Source organism: Etheostoma spectabile, chromosome 15, assembly GCF_008692095.1.
Source record: "Etheostoma spectabile isolate EspeVRDwgs_2016 chromosome 15, UIUC_Espe_1.0, whole genome shotgun sequence".
In the NCBI taxonomy this organism is placed as follows: domain Eukaryota; kingdom Metazoa; phylum Chordata; class Actinopteri; order Perciformes; family Percidae; genus Etheostoma; species Etheostoma spectabile.
The window spans coordinates 2,131,486-2,151,149 of NC_045747.1; the positions used below are offsets into that span (position 1 = coordinate 2,131,486).

Consider the following 19,664-nt stretch of genomic DNA (forward strand, 5'->3'; position numbering starts at 1 on the left):
GACTCCTCAAGGCCTTCGTCTCCCATTAGATACAGTTGTTACTGAACCACTGTAGCCGATTAATTGTCTCAGTAAAGAAAGAATGTTGTTTTGATTTCCTTTCTCAACTGTAGTCTATGGCAGTGAAGCTGCAGACTCCATCAGGAACAGAGCTCCCAGCTTTCAACCCCATCCTTCCACCTGCTGCTGTCACACAGATCCTGCTGCTGGCCAACCCAAACAAGGTACGCACCGATTTTTATCTGTTCTATCTAGACATCGCGTTTCTCCCTTAAAAGAACCTCCCTTGTTTCTATACTGTATGAAAATCACCTTCCACTGGACAGTGACCACAAAGTCTTGAGGGTCAGAGTGTTTCTTATGCTGTTCAGATTGTAAAGCACCTTGATTGATTTTTTTTATTTTTTAAGTGTCTTAATGTTATTGATTTTTCACTATTAGATACGATAATAGCAGACACTCTGCCGACAACTAAAGCAAGAAATGGAAAGTCTCTGAAAGGAAATAATCCCTGGAAAAACACACTACCCTGCAAACGTCACTTTACAGTTGTCTTTGCGGGCTGTGACAGTATGTCTGGTCAGAATGAGCAGAGCATGTCAAGCTACAGCTCAGATTGATTCTAAGGCGCATCATAAAAAAGTGACACTACCAAGTAAAAGAAATTAAATTGCATCCAATACTATGTAGAAACAAGAATAGAAAAAAGTACAATAGAAAATGATTTCACTACCTCCGGTCCAGGGAGCTGTGGAAGTCACAATGGCAGCGATCAGTCTGTAGTTATCCAGTTATATCTCCGAGTAGTGCTTCTGACTCATGGCTGTAAGATAGGCTCAGAGAACTATAATTCTATCAACCTCTCTTTGTTTGTGCTTCAGGAGAAAGTGGAGCTGCAGTACAGACTAACCTTCACCATGGGAGAGCTGGAGCACAGTGAGAGTGGCAGTCTAGAACAGTTTCCTCCTCCAGAGACGTGGGGCAACCTATAGCATTTAAACACCACCACAACCTGACAGACTCTCGCTTTCAGGCTCAGCTTCCTTCCTAAACCGACTCAACGAGCTGCATACGCCCGGTTTCCTTTTTAAACACATTGTATTTTCTTTAATTGGTATTGATTATTTCCCTTGGATCACGCTCAGTGTAACGTGCATATGCTTTGTTCTAAATGAATCAAGGTCTAGTCTGCTGTATGTGGCTGCTTTTAAGACGAACCTGCAACATGCTTTCCCAAAGTTGTTGCAGTCTTTTCATATTTTTTCATTTTGACAGTGCTGAGGGCAAAAAAAAACTATATAAAAAAGGTGCATAATTTGCTCTCCTGGTGCGAGTTTGAATTAATTATCAGTTGCATTTACCCTCACTTCTGCATGCTCTTTCGACATGGGACGGACTGCTTGCAAAATCCGGCACACCAGAAGAGAAAGGACGTCACCATTATACCCAGCTTAGCTCTTCTTAGTTTGCAAAACAAAGCTATACTTGATCAACGTTTTGTTGTGTGTATTTTGTGATGAGTGTATAGAGAGCACTCAATTTCTTTCGCAATGACCGATTTCACTTTATGAGTTGCACAGATTCTTTTTTTGATTGTACTGGTTTCCTATCTCTTCCTCATCTTGTGTTAAGAACATTTACTGTAACATGAGGTGTGTATCGTCTGCCATATGTGCCTACTTTGCAGTTCTTACATTTAACTTGTGGTGTGTTAGAATGGATTTTTTTTCTCATCCGTTACAGTTGTCAGTCATATTATCTGCAGTTTGTCTGAGATACAAATCATATCACATTATAACCTTAAATTCTTAATATATTCAAAGCATTTTCAGTAGGGTGTAGGTTACATTTTGACTGATCTTTTCTTTAGCTTGTAATTTAAGTTAATATTTCTGCATTTATTGGATTCAAATTGAAACCTCTTGCAAACTGAGATGAGCCCAGGTGCTCTTTAGCACAGCGTTTGTCTCTACAATCTGCGATGCATGTCAGCCACGCTGAACATTTCCTCCCCCCCACAGGCTCTTGATCACATTCCGCTGCACTAATCTCCAATATGACTGCTTTGTAAATACCAATGATGGCAGTCCTGTTATCTACATTTGACTTGTGCAATGTGCAAGAGCATAACACTGGTAAACAACTCCAAATGGGTAATAAAAGTTTTTTTTTCTTCTTTTTTCTTGATGACCTGAAGGCCTTTTTGTGTTCTGTTGTCACATGACAAAACAAAATACTTAGAGCTACTGGATTCTAGTGTCAAGGATTTCAAGACCACACAGTGTGACATTGCAGAGCTTTATTAAACTGTAAAAATGGAACTTAGTATTTGCTAGGAAAATCTCAAAATCACTGTTTCAAAGACTGGTAATTAACTGAAGAAGGTAATCTAATTTACAGTGGAGTCTTGATAAACACACTTGTCTAATTTATGTGACTTTAACTGCAGCCATGGATACACAAAGCCCCAGTTTCTTCTGTGTAGCCAAAATTAATATCTACGTATCAAAATAAGGAAAACTAAAAATCCCTTTATGGAAAACCAGTTTTTTTAAACTTAATTGGGCTCAAACTACACCAGGATCTCCATATTTTCTTTTAATCAATTCAAATTTATCGTGTAGCTTACAAACACAAAAATAAAGATATTGAATCTAAACCAGAAACAAGCTTTTATACAAGAATTAACTTCAGCACCTACCTGTGATACACCTAAAGGGGGAAATAGAGTACTTCACAGAAAAAAATGTGACCGCTCACATAAAGAGGCTCACAATACAAAAACAGCATGTTTTTTTTAAAGACCATCATTACAAACTAAGTCAAATGACACAGACTAGCTTCTGTCAAACTAAATAATGTTGATTAATAAAGAAAAAGTCAAAAACTAAAAGTGTTGCCCAGCTAATAAACAAACTGGGGACCAGTCTAAATTACTCCATAACTTGATTTTGAGTGTGTGTGTGTGCACGTGTTTGACTGATGCACAGAGCACATTACTTTCTGCTTGATGGAGGGGGTGGCTGTGGAGGCGCAAACTGGAATGGCGAGTGCCCCATCAGGCCCATCATGGGCTGGGGAGGGTTGAACTGCTTGGCCATTAGAGGCTGGGGGGCGGCTGAAGAAGGTGGAGCCTGCCCTACTCCACCACCCCCCGACCCAGAGCTGCCCCTAGAGCTGCTGTACTGACTGCTGCTGCTGCTGCTGCTGTTATTATTCTGATACTGGTCGTATGAGCTGGAGCTATAGCTGCGTCCTCCGTCCCTGCTGCTGCGATCCCTGTGAGAAGAGGAAGATGAGGAGGAGCGTTCCCGGCTGCTTCCTCTACGGCTATCTCGGCCATAGCTGCTGCTGCCGCGGCTGTCTTTGGCGCTGCTACCGCCTCCACCCACAGAACGCATTCGCCGGTCACACGTGTCCTGGAACATCAGGTTGGGATTGTTAGAATTGGAGCTGCCACGAAAACGAAGCCGGCCACCTGGAGGTTAAAAAAAAAAAAAAGGAAGAGAGAGAGCACAAAACGCAATCAAACTGCTATGTTTGACTAGCCACTACATCTATATCAGTCAAGTGTATACGATCATACTTAAGACATTAGAAAAGACTAAAACAAGAAGTCCCTCAAAAAACATCAAAACTGATTCCTCTTTGATTTGTGAGATCTCAGCGACTAAACTATTTAGCCACTATATAAATTATGATGTAATCTAATCCAGCAGGAAGTGCCTCTCACCCCCTCCGCCTCCTCCCCGTCCAGTATCAACTAGCTGCAGCAGTTTGGGATTGATGGCCTGGCGGGCCTCCTCCAGCACCCGGATCAGCTCGCGGGCCTGGCGGAGGTTCCCCGGAGTGAAGAAGGTGTAGGCGGTGCCTTTGTTGGTGCTGCGGGCTGTACGACCAATGCGATGGATATAGTCCTCCGATGAGTTGGGATAGTCATAATTGATGACAAACTTGACATCCTCCACATCTATTGAAATTTGAGCCAGAAGTGGTTGAGGATGGGTGGTTTGACCAGATCCGTTACAGGGATGGAAAAGACAAAAACAAAAGTCAGAACTAACAAAAATAACACAGCTTGAATCAATCAATTTACTCCATTCATGAATTTTAAGTTTTGTGCCTTTGGAACTGGGAACATTTAGACAGACAATACCTGCAAGACACCTTTATTCCTCTGAAAGCACTTACTTACCTGTTAAATGACAAAACTGTTTAAGAAATGAATTTACTTACCATGCCAATTACACAAGAGAGCTATATTAGGCTGTATTTGAGATTTATGATGCCCCCCCCCCCCCCCCCCCCCCCCCCCCCCCCTTACCCATCACCAGTCCTGAGAGGTCTGCAGGGTAGGAGAGAGAGCACAGGACAGAAAAAGCAGTCCCTTCAACCACCTCTCCACTCCTCCAAAACACTCCCAAAGCTGGAAACTGCCCGGGCCAGAGCTCCAGCTGGACTGTGCTGGGATGCCGTTTTTGGAGTTTGGGCTGTTTTTACCACAAGGGGATGGGTGGAGAGGCCTTACTGGATTCTTTCATGTAAAGAATCCTAAATTCATGTAAAAGACCTTAAATTCTTGTAAGAAGAAATTCTTCTCCCATTTCTTACATTAGTGGGTGTCAGTGACTAATCACTTTGTTGTCTTAATGTAGAGGGGTGGAAGAGGTAGATTTTTTCTTAAAGGCTTTGATTGGAGTGGCTTGTTCCAAATGCCTCCATGGTCACTTCCAACGCCAGTGATATCAACGAGTTTAGTAACAAGACACTGATACTAAGGAGAAGCCTTGTGGATGTGTTCTGTAAGCGGGCTCTGCCAGGATATTTGAGTCCTGACAGTTTGTGCTAGTCCTTATGACTAGTTGAAAGCAGGACACACAGTAGACTGGGGGACAGGGGGCAATGGTTAAATAAAGGGTTGGGTCTGCAATGGTTTAAAGAAAACAACGAGAAGATCAAAGAGGACCAGGATAGGAGGTTGAAGGAGTAAGTTTGGTAAAAAGAGGCAGAGAAAAGAGACAAATGAGAGACAAAAGGAAACGATTAAGAAATTAACAAGAGACGGGGAGAAGTGATAATGAGAAAACAACAGCAGGGAAAAAAAGAGATGATGTTTTATAGAGGCAGAGAAATTGAGTGAAAGAAAGGACAGAAAGGAAGAGGAGGTAGGGGAATTGTTTATAGACAGGTGGCTCCTCCAGGCCAGGACTCCTGCCAGCCAGGACCAGACATGACGTCCGCAGAGGGAGAGGCCGGCCGGCACAGCCAGTGGTGGGGGGTGTCAGGGGCTGGCATCAGGGGGCAGTTCAGAGGGGAGACTCCAGCATAGCCGTCCATACCCGGCTTTGGCTGCTTTCCACCCTCACTTCCTGGCAGTTGTCTCTTTCTCTGTCTTCTTGTAACGCACCACTGTTTCTCGGCTTCACACAACTTAACTATGATCTATCAAACTGATCTGCAGGACCAATTTAGGTCAAAAATGTGGTTAGTCCAACGTTTGATATTGGGAATAGAAATGTATCTCCTCAAGGACTGTGCTGAACCTTCTTAATCCATATCCTATCAGAAATATATAAACGTTGTTAAAAATGATCTAAGTCTGAGTCTCTGAGTTAATTTAATTAGTGGTGCGTCACCTTGATGATGGCATGGCTGAGAGGGAGCCCACCCTCCTTCATACCCCCCTCTTTGCCCCCTCGACTGACAGCCGCCCCCGACCCTGGATCAAATTTGGAAGCCCAGCAGCACTCCGCGCTCGCACCCTCCCCCCCCCTCGTCGCCCAGCCAGTGTCCTGGAAGGGGGGAAGAGTTTTGTTTGTGGGCTCTGTTCTAGGTTTTCAGCGGAGATGGCTGAGTCTGGGACTGATTAATCAGGCCGTCTCTCTCTCCCCAAGTCAGCTTTCGATTTGTCATGCCTGAGTCCGGCTGCAGGCTCCCGAGGGCCTGTGTGCTTCTAGTTGCCGAAGGAGAGACTTGGAAACAAAAACAAAACAAAAAACAAAGAAAACAAAATGAAAAGAAAACAAATGAACATAGAATTAGGGTTAAAGATTTACTGCCATCCTGTAAGGGGCTGCTACACGAGCCTCACCCCTTACATCTTCACACTTCATTCAACATTATTCCTATGTTCCTGTTTTTATGCGTTATTCAACAGAACAAATCTTTACAGGAAAACCCTGCTTCAAATAGAATATACTTCTAAGATACACATTTATCTGAGAAGCGGCTGTCTGCGTTTGTGGTTAACTTTTGATCATAAACCTGCTTGAATAAACATGCGGTGAAAAGTCTAATCATTATATAATGACCATTGTTACAATTATACATATTAAATGGTCAAATGTGTTCCATATCAGTGTGTGGTTGTACTGAGGAAATGATTTGCTTTGCACTTGAGCACACAGGACATACCCAAACCACGTGAAGCCACGTCAGTAGCGATGAGGATGGGAGCCTTGCCGCTACGGAACTCTAAAACACAAGACAAAGAATAGATGGTCAGGTGCTGACCATCATCTTAAAAGAGAAAAAAAAGAAAAGGGGGCAAAATGCTTTAAGTCGCTGTTGTTCAAATGTTTGTTGTACCTGTTAACACCCAGTCTCTCTCTGGCTGGCTCTTGTCACCATGAATACACATCGCTGGCCATCTAGAAGAGAGACAAGCCCGTTTTCATTTAAATTACCATGTAGTTAATATCACTATGATTTTACATTGTCAATCCCCAACATGAAATGCATGTATTCCTGTTCTAAGTAACATGTGGGTCAGATTCTAAACATGTTGACCAAACTGTATTAATCTCATGTTTATTTGAAATAGGGACAGATGCTACGACGTAGACATTTGTGCAACAAAATACAACATCACAGCATTTCTTGCAATTGCTGGTTTCCAATGCTGGTCCCTGGTGTAGAACCCTATCATTCCTCACCCATCACGTCTCATCCTGCGTGTGAGATCGTCACATCGTTTCTTGGTCTCCACGAAGATGATGGTCTTGTTTTCTTTCTCAGCCATGATCTCCTCCATCAGCTGGAGCAACCTGAGGAAAGAAAACAAAAAAGTAATTGACCAGATTTATAATATTTACAAATTATATACATGTATATCCACCTCACTGACCACTTCAAAAAAAGAGCCCACGGTCATTAATTTAAGGATTAAAAGGGATAGAAAGACCTCCAGTAAACAGGAATATAATCAAGCAAGAAATTTAACAAAAGGACAAGGGACTTAAATAGTACAGACCAAACAAACTGGAATAAACCAAAGCAGTAAAAGAAAGCTCTGATATGTGGCCGGTTTACTTACTTTTGGTCCTTCTCGCTATCCATACAGACATCAACTATCTGAAGGATGTTGTGGTTGGCGCTGAGTTCCAGCGCTCCAACATTAATTTGGACATAGTCTTTCAGAAAGTCTTCTGCCAGCTGGCGAACCTCTTTAGGCCAGGTGGCACTCCACATCAGGGTCTGTCTGTCGGGCTGAGCAAAGAGCACACCACACAGACAAAAATAAGTAATGACGGATATTAAAATGATTGCAAAAACACACTAAAAAACAATGCATAAGCTGTTAAAGCCAGAATTTCACTGCTGCTAAAACACACCAATAGATTTTCTATAAAAACAAATGTAAGAGCTTTACCCTGATCTGGTCCACAATCTTGCGAATCTGGGGTTCAAAACCCATATCCAGCATGCGGTCTGCTTCATCCAGAACCAAGTATGTACAGCGTCGCAGGTTGGTCTTTCCAGCCTCAAGGAAGTCAATCAGACGACCTGGAGTGGCAATGCAGATCTCAACACCTAGGAGAGACAAACAGTATATTACTGACTAATCTAGTGTCTAGTGTGGAAACAATTGTTATAGCTGACAGAGAGAATTAATAAATGTATTAGATAGTACTGTGACACAAAACTGTGTTAATGCAAACAGTAAAAACTCCTAACCTCTCTCCAGGTCTCTGATTTGAGGTCCCTTGGGAGCACCCCCATACACACAAGTGCTTTTGATGCGGGATGACTTTCCATAGTCGTACGCCACCTGCTGGACCTGCTGCGCCAGTTCTCTAGTGGGGGCCAGAACCAAGCACTGCAGAGCAGACATATAAGGCCAGAACAATCCACTATTTAGTGTATATTGACACTTTAATGTTGTGTTAAGATGGCAAATGTGCTCTAAGCGATGTAGGATGATGTCACTTCTTGTTGAGTATTATCAAACAGAACGAGGCTAGCTTGCCTCACTCTCGTCCTCATCCCGTCCCCTCCTTTATGTGCTTCCGCGCACTAACCACCCCAACCCCCAAACCCTTCTTGTGGGTTATTGGCTGGAACGCTGGAAGACTGTTATGTTTGGTGGTGCAGGTTGGCACAGTTTGTTTTTGTTGGCGTTTGTGGAGCCTGGGCGGTCTACAGAGACCGTGATTTTTTACAGTGTGTTCTGGGGACAGGCAGCTAGCAGACAGCGAGGAAATGTTTGCTGTATGTAACAAAAAAGTAGCCTAAAAACGTGTGACATCGCTTAGAGCACCTTTAACATCATTCATCATGCACTATCCAAAAGCAGACTACTCCTTTATTAGTGTATTCCTTTTCTATTCACATACAATGGGTCCATCTCCACGCTCCAAGTAGGGCTGATGATTGATGTGCACAATGGCAGGCAGGAGGTACTGTAGAAACAAAAGGGGAGGGGGGTGTCACTGGATTATGCTGCTGTGTAATTCACCAGTATGCAATGTATTTCATTTTTGCAGAGGAACAGAGGAAGACATGTCTCACCGATAAGGTCTTCCCAGAGCCAGTCTGAGCAATGCCCACCATGTCTCTCCCGCTGAGGGCCAGAGGGAAACCTTGTGCCTGAATGGCTGTGGGCTCCTTGAAATTCTGCTGCATCAGTACATCCAATACATATTCTATATGGAGAAAAAAATATTCTGGTAATGACAGATTTAGTTTAGCAGTTGTATTTGCTGTGAATGTGTAGATACCCATGTATGCATGTGCTTACGGGGAAACTGTGCCTGATGGAAGGTAGTGACAGGCTTCGGGCAACCTGAACCTCGAACAGTGATTTCTTTCTTCCTGCAATACTCCTCAACATCATACTGACAGCACAAGACAACAACCGAGTGTGTAAAACCACTAAACACCAGCAGTGTAAAGCATTTTTACAACACTAGAGTCCATCGTTTCATGCCCAAAACAAAAGTTTACATTATTATGTAGGTGTATCAGATGATTTGACTGTGATATTTCGGGAATACCTGGGTCATTCGCTGTATTTCCGGATGTTCAGTATAAAAGTTCTTTTCAAATTTCGGAAGCTCGTCCAGGTCCCATCTCTTCTTTCGCAAACGGTCCCCGGGGTTCCCGAACTTTCTACCCGGTGGTGGGCCGCCTCTGCTGGAGCCGAAACGAGGGCTCCTGCAACATGACGAGACACACAACGTTTAGCTAGCTTTTATGAAATGTGTTGTGCTAGAATATGAACATTATCACTGTTAATTGCAACAAACGCATCAACAACTTTTATAAAAAGAAACAGTTTGCGCTAGCTCGCACGGTATAACGTTAGCTGCTTACCCTCTGTCACGGCCACGGTCTCGATCTTTGTCTCCGTAAGAACCTCTCATTTTAAGGACACACGCTCTTCTATGAGAGTTAAATCAGTAATTTAGTGTTGCCTTCCTTTTGTCGGAGAGGTTACTTGGCTGTCGCTTTTGGTTACCGTTTCAGGCCTTGCTGGAAAATCCCCGTAGCTAGCTAGCTAGCTAGCTATGTCCGTCGCGCTCTCTATTTTAGCCAAATGCTTAACGTTACTTCGAACGCTAACGTTAACTGGGTGAAGAAACTGTCGCTTTCTCATAGACGTGTTGAAAGTCAAATGTCACACCAAACCATGTTTTTTGTAGCGACGAATTTAGACTTTAGTTAAATTAACACAATTACAAGGCGCAGAAAGCTGTACTGTTGTTGTTATTGTTGTTAGCATAGCTCACAGCTTGGAAGCGGAAGCTACTGTGACTGACTGGCTGGCTGCTTGGGAAGCCCCGCCCCTCCGGTATGATTGACAGGTTTATTGATGGCATCTCCTAGTTTTGCATTCATTGGATGTAACACTGTTAGGTACCCATTACATATTGTTGTGATCAGGCTAGTGTCTGCAAGCCGTCTTAAAACAAAACCTGGCAAAAATGTCTTGTTTGTATTTGTATTTTATTTCCTTTTTAAACACCGACAGGAACCAATTCAGCATAAAAACAAGAGATAATATTTCCAATATACAAATTAAAAAGTGTACAACAGAAATAAAACAGAACATATGAAAACTAAAATATTAAACAAGAGCAACCAAGCAATGCCTTTAGTGTCACCATTTGCAGTGCTTGGTTTAACTATTTACAACATTCCTTCCCTTCTGGAATATTATTTCCTCATTTAATATATATATATATATATATATATATAGCTTTGTAATTAACATCCAGCTTTCAAATCATAGTACCAAAGCTATCATTTAATAAAGTTTTGAATTAAAATGCTTGTGTTTGATATGCTGTTAACTTAGGCCAGAGTAAAAGGCAGCACATAGCACTTTTTCAAAACAAAGTTAGTGTTACAACTCAACTAAACCTTGCCTTTAACTGAAGCACTACAGGTTCAGTGGAATGTCCAATACAAAAGTGATGTTATTAGGTGAAGAGGTGGCTGGTAGCGTTATGGGTTAGCAGTCACAGCAGAAAACCAACTTTAACACTTTCATTATTCTGCTGATTGAACACGATTTTCTCATTAGAAAGTAGAGTGTGTTCTTTTAAGGACGCACATCAATGCGGCTATTAATTCTTCATCCGGACTACATTCATAGTGTTTGTCAATCTGTGAAATGTGTTTAGACTGCCCTCACTGTAAGGTAAGAGGAAAACGTTGATCGCACATTTAGAGGCAGAAAAAGGATCTGCTCAGCTTTTATATCGCGGTGCTCTGCCATCAAACATTAACGATTACGACCACAAGCAGCTTCTTTACTGGCCCCTGCTAAAACGCATATTAAACATCAGTTGATAACGTAGAAACTCTACTAATAGGAAAAACAGAGGATGACAGACAGCATGACGATTTTTTCTGACATGCATCACTGCTATAATGCGCCCCTGAACAAATCCATGTGCATCTATGCATACACACTTTTAAGGCCTATATATTCCTTTTTCACATGTGATTTTAGTCTGATTTAAGGCCCGATACATCTTTTCATGGCCTTATCTGTCTGTAATGACTGACTAACTCACTATAGCAGTGACGCCTTTATAAACAATACCAGCAGAGGCAGGCTGTGTTTTGCCCTTAATTATGGGATTACAATCCAGAGTGCATCACAGCTGGGTCGGCTCTGCAGGGAAGTGTTTCTTTTTCAGTAATCTGCAATCTGTGTGGGTTTGGTCCTTCCGCCAATCTCCCTGCCACACACTAAAATCTCTCCTACAGCGGTTACCTCAGTGGTACACAAACAATAGCATTGTGCGAGGAGCTCAACAGCGTCATACAATTACACTTTTGAGCTACTTCAGAAACCACAACAACATGAAAACACTGAATATTTAGAACATTTCTGGAATAACAATTTTCCAACAAACTACTCTTTGAAATTAAAACCTTCAAGGTCATACATTTAAAAATAAAAAAAGTGTTTTAAATTGTTATATATTAAAATAAAGCCTGGCAATTCAAAGGCTCCTTAGCTTTGCTTGACTATGAATCAATTCTAAATCTTAAGACTGGAGCACGGGCTGCTCCTCAATATTTGGCAATGTTTTGGTAAGAGGCAAAATTGGCAGAGGGAAGAGGAGGAGTTTGGATGCAGAATCAATATAATAACTGAAAGATGAAGTGTTTTAGATTAAAATGGCACTTATTTGCTCTAGCATACACCTTATATCTGTCTTTTTTTTTTTTGCTGTGGTGTTTCCGTGTGATATGGTAGTTCTGTCATTAATGGCCTCTATGACATCAACACAAATGACGTAATAAACGTGTCTAAATAATGTCTAAACATTGTGACTTCTCTTCTCCCTGACTAAATTTGCCAACAACCTTTCTATCCTCTTTTCCTACTGTACCCATTATTACCTCTCATTCCTCATAAAAACACTCAATCCCTTCCCACAGTCTGTCAACCATAGCTCCATAAGTCTGACAACAATCAGATCTTTTCATTATTAATGTTAAAAAAAATAAAAATAAAAAAAGAGGGGGAAACTAAATCTTATCTTCCATGTTAAGGTAACAAGAAAACATCTGATTTGTCTCACAAAGGTGATAAAAAAAAAAAAGTGAATGCGTACGGGCGTAAAGCGAGTGTGTGTTTGAGTCTCAGAACTCGTCGTCGGAGCTAAGCAGCAGGGTCTTTTCGTTGTCCCCGCGGGTGCTGAGGTTACTGTGGCTGCGGGAGAGGGGTGGCCCCCCACTTCGCTCCAATGTGGACTGCTGGGTGTACTGCTGATAAGCTGGGGAGAAGTTATGGATGGCATCCTGGACCATGTCCCCTGGATTCATGGTCTCCTTCAGGCTGCTGGAGATGCTCTTCATTGGGGCACAGCGACCTGAAGGTAAGTCAGAGATGTCGGAATATTAATAAAGAGACACAGAACAGGGAGGGAGGTATCAAAGTGAAATATGAGTGAGAAATCTATAAACTATGTTTCCTTCTAACTGAATTTTCCACACAAAAAAAAAATCTTGCAGGATGGAATGAATTATAAACTGCTTTCTGAATGCCATAGACATGCAGATTATATAATAAAGCAACAGTGGGTAGTATGATATTACTGGAGGTCAAGATGAGTGCACATTTTAACATTTAAGGAAGATGAGTATTTAACATCTGTTTACATAACTAATTTACATTACTTTAGATATTAGCACCTCATTTCTTTCTCAACACAAATGTTTTTCAGCTGGGAGGGGGAACACTGAGCCAGGGTCGGACCGTCAGACAAACAAAACTGCCAAGCAAAATGTTCAAAGCCTGAATGCACTGACTGCAAAATGAACAAAGAAACTAAACAAAAAAAAAATGATTTTACAAGTGTCAACTGAAATGGACATTTACCAACAATCAAACACAAAAAGGAAAACAAAAAGCACTTTAGTTGGGACAAATTTATAGAAACACAGCTAACATCAGACCTACCATACTGTCCATAGATAGGAAATGAGCCTTTCAGTGCAGCGCAGTGAAGAAGAGAGAAATAGGGAGAAAAGGAGAGACAAGGAACACAGGAAAGTCAAAATGAAGGAAAAAACAGAGACTCAAGAGTGTTAAAGATAGGATTCAAGGTTAAAAAAAAAAGATTGGGACACAAAGAGGAAGGTCAGATCAGTTCTGTTAGATGGCAGAAATCAGTCTGTAACACACACACACACACACACACACACACACACACAACCACACACCCACACACACACACACACCACACACACACACCCCACCACACACACACACACACACACACACACACACACACACACACACACACACACACACACACACACACACACACACACACACACACACACACACACACACACACACACACACACACACACACACACACACACACACACACACACACACACACAACCCCTCACCATATGAGTCCAGCCTTTTATCCATGTAGACCTTGTGAGTAAAGGCATGGCGCAAAGCGATAGCCGCAAAGAACATCTCAATGCAGATGATGAAGTTTTGGTAACCAGCGGCAACTGTTCCCTCGCCCACAGAGAAGTTGGCCGAGGTGATCTGAGGGATGGCTCCACACTTCTCCAGGATGGCCAGCAGCATCCCTGAATCGTAGAGAACAGGCACAAAAACGTGTGTGCATTCTAAATGTAACAATCACCTATTAGAACAAGAAATAAGTTATTAACTTATTATTAAAGTTATTATATTAACAGACCAGGTGAAGTGGGTGTGAACTGAGAGACGAGGTTACAGGACAGTAATTCTATTAATTACAGAAACCCAAAAATAAAAATGGCAGCAGTAAAACCAAAAACAATCCAGAAGAAAACTAAATAATTCATGAATGAAACAAAGCTCTCTTTTAATTACACTGTCATCTTGTTGCACACTCTTAAATATTTGCAGGTTTGATTTTCTTATGCCGACTTTTAAAAAATTCACTTAAAAGGTATGCAACATTTGAATAAAAACGTACATAGAGGCCGCTGAACAAAATAATGCGCACATAAACATGTGTTAACAACTTCAGAAGGCGGTCTTCTTACCTTGCCAGAAGGAGAGAAAGATGACTGATTTGACCATGAAGAACTTGAGCACGGGGTTGTATGGGACAAGCAGTTCACGTGTGGCGAAGTAGAAGAGGAAGAGAGCGTAGAGCGACAGACTGACGGAGATGTTGTAGATAATGGTCACATACAGGTAGCCACTAGCAACGCTGGAGGAGAGAGACAGGAAAAGAAGAATAAGCTTTAGCGATGACATACAAGGCAAATGTCTAAGTGAGGAAACAAAGAAGAGTGAAGAGTGAACCTACACAAGGCAAGTTCATTAAGACAATTTTCATCTGGACAAATAACTGTAGCTCTTCTTTGTGAAGAACAATGATTTTTACATAAAATGAAGCTTTAGGTTCATAAAAAGATGGAGGTTTGGACAGTAAAACAGTACTCTTAATGTTTTTTTACAGGCCCTACTTAGGATTAGAGTAATAACCTAAGAAATGCACAATAGAGATAACTAGAGATTTATTTATTTTTTTCTTTTAAAAATGACAACTCATTACAGATATGAATTATCTGGATTCAACCAATGGCTGCTCAGCCATTATGGTCTGAAAAGACTTTGGGATGAATCTTCTGTAGTGTCTGTCTGTAGTGGTGTGACACAAACCACAGCAAGTCTGAACACAAGAAATCCCTGCTCAGGGAGATGGCTATGCTGTGAATGGCAATCTGCTCTCAGGTGTAGTGGAAACATACTTAAAGTCTCCGTCTTTGTATTTCCCGAAGGCCTGAAGAATGACAGTGATCATTGCCATCAGAGGTTTCACCACACAGAACTGGAGAGTTGCCTGAAGAAGCAAGAGTGGGAGAGAGTGAGAGGAGAACAAACAAACATGGTAGGAAAAAAAGAGAAGACTGATGTCGGGAAAAATAAACAGGTTAGATCAACCATAGGTCAACAATCATATTAAGGACATATTTCTGATATTAACATTAAATCAATGACTCAGTGTAACTAGTACAGCGGATCCTACTGAGAATTAACATACACACTTATGTTGTAAAGTGTATTTGAGAATGTAACATTGACTTGGCAGTGTCTGTTTTAGGGTACCTTCAGTAAAGCAAAAACAATAAATCATGAAACAATGGACAGATCCTCTATCCATAAAGCACAGCCTTTGAGTAATATTAAACAATGTACCTTATATGAGCCAAGAGAGGGTGATTGGTACCTGTTTACAAAACCTGAGGAAGCCAATGGAGTATGTCTTTCCCCACAGACAACAGGTGCCATACATACAGCTTGACCTAAAGGGCAGTAAAGGTTCATACGGGTCAAAATGGTTGGAAAAGTAGGCTATTTATTTTTTTAATATATGAAATGACTGTAAAGTATTTATACCAGCAAGAAAGAATGGACTCAAACAAGGGAAGATCTGAACAAGCGAGACTTACTCGATAGGTTTCCCTCTGATCTCGGCCATGATGGCGCTCTCTCCTCCCAGATACTCATAACACAGACTCAGGAAGTTGTAGATGACAAAGGCTAAAGAGTGTCACACACAGAAAAAAAGCATCACTGTAATTGAGCAGGGACCCCAGAACTAACTGCATTTCTGCAAAAATATCATGTTGACGTTGCTGCTGTGGGTTTGGAGACACTAAATATATTATTAACAACCTGCATGTTAGTATGGCAGCAGTCGGTTAGTTTTATGCAGTGTTGTCAACACTTCTAATTTAACTGCTGAGCTCGCCATTTCAAAGCAGAGAGGTGAGTTCCTCCCCCCCACCCCCCACCCCCCCCGGTAATTTTCCACAGCCAAAGATAACGTCTTCAAATGTCTTATTTTGTCCGCAATTCAAAGATATTGAGTTTACTGTCAGAGACATAGTAAATATTCTTAAGAAGCTGGAATCTTTTGGCAAAATTTTTTGAACATTTTGGCAATTAATTTAATAGTTGACAACTACTCCCATTAAGAGATTCATTGATCTACTGTACAGGACTATGTGTGTACAGATCAATAGTTTATTTGCTAAAAGGCAAACACTAATAATTTATTAGATATTTTGTTAAGTAACATCAAATTTAAATAAACCTGATTGGACTGCATACTGATCCTAGTAGTTGGTGTCCCTGAGAGAGTGGAATGTTTTTTCATCTGCTGCCCCAGGTGTTCTCAGGCTCATTTAAGGGTAACCCACAGATACCAGCTTCCCACTGCCTCTGCGCTCTCTCACGGTTTAAAGTGGCTGAGTTTAAAAGCAAGCCTGTGGTTGTAGCAACCCCTGCCAGAACACAGTCAGCAAAGCGCTGCCTTTGTTAATGTTGCATAACAGGTCACACATACAATATTTCTTCCCTCTAAAATTGGCTTTCACTGCTATTCAGCTTGAACGGGGCTGGCAGATGAAAATAACATGAACATGTATTTGAAGAGCATAAATATTCATCCATGTGTTACTAATAAGATCAACAACACATAGACATGTCTTAGTCATTAATCTAGATCCTATATTGTGGAGACAAAGCTCACCATTGCATTGCTGTACCTTAATAAAGCTAGTTGTCCGTCACTTCTGTCCTATCTAACAGCATAAACAGTAACCTCTCCTATCACACACTATTTATTTATTAATTCTGTAATATGGACAAAGACATATACAGCATGAGTATATATGAGTATAACAATGTGTTTATTTGACCTTTGACCTGCAGTGGATGGCACGAACTGTGTCTATATTAACAGCAGCATCAATAAACCTGTCTGTTTCTACATTAACCAACACGTTACCCTTACCATGCCATATCTCACCCATTGTACACGCATTACAAGACCCAACAGAGTACAGCCGACTGACCACACCGATAGCTTCCACTGCTCACGGCAGCCTGGCACGCGACATGCTGTTATTATTTTGTGCAGGGGTTCAACTAACCATTGTTTTTGTTTTCTTTTAATTCATCTGCCAAGAATGATATTCAATCAATTAATTGAGTCTATAGAAATGTCATGTAAAAGAGTGATGCTGATAATGCCCATTACAAGTTCTGAATCCAAGTCATAGACTTTAAATGGATTATCAAACCAACAGTTCAAGCACATCCTTACAATGGGGACACTTGAACCAGATGTTTGGCATCAATTGTAAGACTAGAATAATAAAAGCAAACTGCCATGAGAATAACTATAGTAGGCTATGCTATATCATTGCTTGCTTTACTTTGAATTATTCTCAAAATAATGTGAGAAAAAAAGACAGAGGCCTTATAGTGAGATGCCATTTAAAAGTCTTCTCAAGGAAGTGCTCACAGGTTTTCATACAGTTGCTAGGAAACAGCTTTCCCCCTCCCCTGCAATCCCAAGAGGCCATGGAGACAAGAGGACAAAGATGGCAACCTTTGCAAATGAAGACACTACAAAGGCCATCTGCCACTAGGGTATCACAACACATACATTCTCACACTCTTATTTCTACTGGGAGTCAAAAGACACACTGGAACATAAAACTCTGGCTCCCACCGCTGTGGTGAATATTCTGCCGTTTGCATGCCAAGTATGGCAGCACATAATCCAGCCTGCAGCAGAAAATGCTTGTGTTCCAGCGCACTGAACTGCGTTCCTCATTCCACTCACCTTCGTAGCAGTCTCGGACTGTGTCAAAATAAACGTAATACTCCTCGTTGGTGAAGAAGAGAAGGCTGAGCCAGGAGTCGAAGGCATAGATGGGGACTATGAAGAGGATCCTAACTATGTGCCTCTGTTCATTTGGAGAGCTGTAGTAACGCAGATGCATGTAGATCTAAAAAGAACAGAGAAAGGAAAAGTCAGAAATCTAAAAGCATAATTTATACAATGCTTCCTTGAAAGACACTATTATTTCACCAGAAATTTGCAATGAGTAGGCACTTATGTGCTTTGGGTAGTGAATAGCAAATAATTATTCAATGTTAATGTTTTAATGATTCTGTCACAGATGTGGTGCACAAACAAGTCACTCCCAGAGCCTGAAACAGAGACACTTCTGACATCTGATGTCATTAGATGTCACACAGGTGGTGTAGTGTGTGTGTGTATATATATATATATATATATATATATATATATATATATATATATATATATATATATATATATATATATATATATATATATAGGCCTTTATATATGGGCCAGAATCTGCCTTTGGGGTAGTGGGGGTCTAGGTGTTCTTCCTCAGGGAAGTTTTGAGCATCTTCCTTTTCTGCATTTGGACACGCTTTAATGCACCAATTTACAGTGGAAATACCTTTATTTAGGCTATGCGAGGAAAAAGAACACGGATGACATTTTAAAATATATTAAAAACATAATGGAAAGTATGTTGTTGCGTGTCAATGGGCATTTTTAAGAGGGTATATGGAAATCCAAGAGCTTTCTTAGTGGGTATACTGCGTATACTGTACCTGCATATCACGTAGACTACACCACCGTACCACACGCTGTCCCAGTTGGTAATAATTATATGTCCATGTGTGTGTGGATGGTGACTGAATGCAACATGTTATTTAGGAGTGAGAGCATTTTATTGGATGAGCACTACCAAAACAGCAGGTTTGAGTGTTTAACTTGTCAGCAGCATCAGCCTGCCATAAGTTGGTAAGGGAGCACCTGCAGCATCTTTTCTTAATGGCATCATATCATATACTCACGCTAGAAATACAGCATAAGCTAAAAGTAAAATTAAATCAAAGGAGGGAGAGAAAGACAAAAGGACGCACTGGAACACATATGCATGCTCATAAGAACATCTGTATTTACACAAACACACATATAAAACATGCAGTACATGCAACATATATGTATATGGGTTGAACCAGTAAAGGAGTTTCAACGACTGTCAAAAGTAACCTATTTATGTAGTCACAGACCACAAGCAGTGATGCAGTACAGTTGGACTGTTTTAAATTGCTTTTGTCTGTTGATGAGTAGCAGTTTGGCAGGATGCAGAACATCAGAAATACTTTATTGATCCCCGAAGGGAAACTCTACATACTGTACATATTCACAATTGTGTCAAATGTGAAAAAGATTTCCCTAAAATTAGGTCTTGTCAGTTGTACATTTTTGGAACAGCAACACATATTTGGCAGATTAAAAGCGAGATGGGAAAAGATAAAGTAAGGGGAATATGTATCAGCTTCCTTCTTGTGAAACCACAGCCAATAACTGTACAGATAAAGGAGTTTAACTGAAACTAATTGCTATCTCATAAAACCTGCACGTATGTTCTCATCAGGCTCTAGTCTGTCCATACAGGTTAGAGTACAGCCAGTGTACATTTGCCTGAGTTGGACATTGGAGCACTGTGTGTGTGTGTGTGTGTGTGTGTGTGTGTGTGTGTGTGTGTGTGTGTGT

The 19,664-nt window shown here is 41.2% G+C and overlaps 3 protein-coding genes and 1 long non-coding RNA gene across 7 annotated transcripts in view; 2 read left to right on the forward strand and 2 right to left on the reverse strand.

Moving 5' to 3' along the window:
* LOC116702440 (ADP-ribosylation factor-binding protein GGA1) overlaps positions 1-1,846 on the forward strand; it is a 10,079-nt gene extending 8,233 nt beyond the window's left edge. The window contains exons 16-17 of the mRNA XM_032536632.1: positions 114-224; positions 882-1,846. Of these exons, the coding sequence (XP_032392523.1) occupies positions 114-224; positions 882-992 (222 nt within the window). The 3' untranslated portion in view covers positions 993-1,846. The remainder of the gene's footprint in view (positions 1-113; positions 225-881) is intronic.
* Positions 1-2,190, forward strand: part of LOC116702458 (uncharacterized) — a 24,722-nt gene extending 22,532 nt beyond the window's left edge. Inside the window, exon 3 of the long non-coding RNA XR_004335169.1 lies at positions 1,451-2,190. This is a non-coding gene — a long non-coding RNA (uncharacterized LOC116702458). The remainder of the gene's footprint in view (positions 1-1,450) is intronic.
* LOC116702441 (probable ATP-dependent RNA helicase DDX17) overlaps positions 1-9,990 on the reverse strand; it is a 21,294-nt gene extending 11,304 nt beyond the window's left edge. The window contains exons 1-14 of the mRNA XM_032536633.1: positions 9,595-9,990; positions 9,276-9,435; positions 9,020-9,116; positions 8,791-8,924; positions 8,616-8,681; positions 7,957-8,098; positions 7,652-7,812; positions 7,316-7,488; positions 6,936-7,046; positions 6,589-6,650; positions 6,415-6,474; positions 3,734-3,970; positions 2,977-3,478; positions 936-941 (exon numbers count right to left, since the gene is read on the reverse strand). Coding sequence (XP_032392524.1) covers positions 2,997-3,478; positions 3,734-3,970; positions 6,415-6,474; positions 6,589-6,650; positions 6,936-7,046; positions 7,316-7,488; positions 7,652-7,812; positions 7,957-8,098; positions 8,616-8,681; positions 8,791-8,924; positions 9,020-9,116; positions 9,276-9,435; positions 9,595-9,644 — 1,935 coding nt within the window. The 5' untranslated portion in view covers positions 9,645-9,990 and the 3' untranslated portion in view covers positions 936-941; positions 2,977-2,996. The remainder of the gene's footprint in view (positions 1-935; positions 942-2,976; positions 3,479-3,733; positions 3,971-6,414; positions 6,475-6,588; positions 6,651-6,935; positions 7,047-7,315; positions 7,489-7,651; positions 7,813-7,956; positions 8,099-8,615; positions 8,682-8,790; positions 8,925-9,019; positions 9,117-9,275; positions 9,436-9,594) is intronic.
* A 251-nt stretch (positions 9,991-10,241) lies between these two features.
* The window catches only part of LOC116702446 (transmembrane protein 184B), a 14,354-nt gene continuing 4,931 nt past the window's right edge, over positions 10,242-19,664 (reverse strand). For 2 of the 4 annotated variants that reach the window (XM_032536645.1, XM_032536644.1), the window contains 8 exons: positions 17,904-18,069; positions 15,718-15,808; positions 15,495-15,570; positions 15,016-15,107; positions 14,302-14,471; positions 13,663-13,857; positions 13,205-13,231; positions 12,385-12,614 (listed from right to left, as the gene is read on the reverse strand). In XM_032536645.1, the coding sequence (XP_032392536.1) occupies positions 12,385-12,614; positions 13,205-13,231; positions 13,663-13,857; positions 14,302-14,471; positions 15,016-15,107; positions 15,495-15,570; positions 15,718-15,808; positions 17,904-18,069 (1,047 nt within the window). Of the gene's footprint in view, positions 12,615-13,204; positions 13,232-13,662; positions 13,858-14,301; positions 14,472-15,015; positions 15,108-15,494; positions 15,571-15,717; positions 15,809-17,903; positions 18,070-19,664 lie in introns of all 4 variants that reach the window. The other 2 variants (XM_032536642.1, XM_032536643.1) reach the window with 2 other exon arrangements.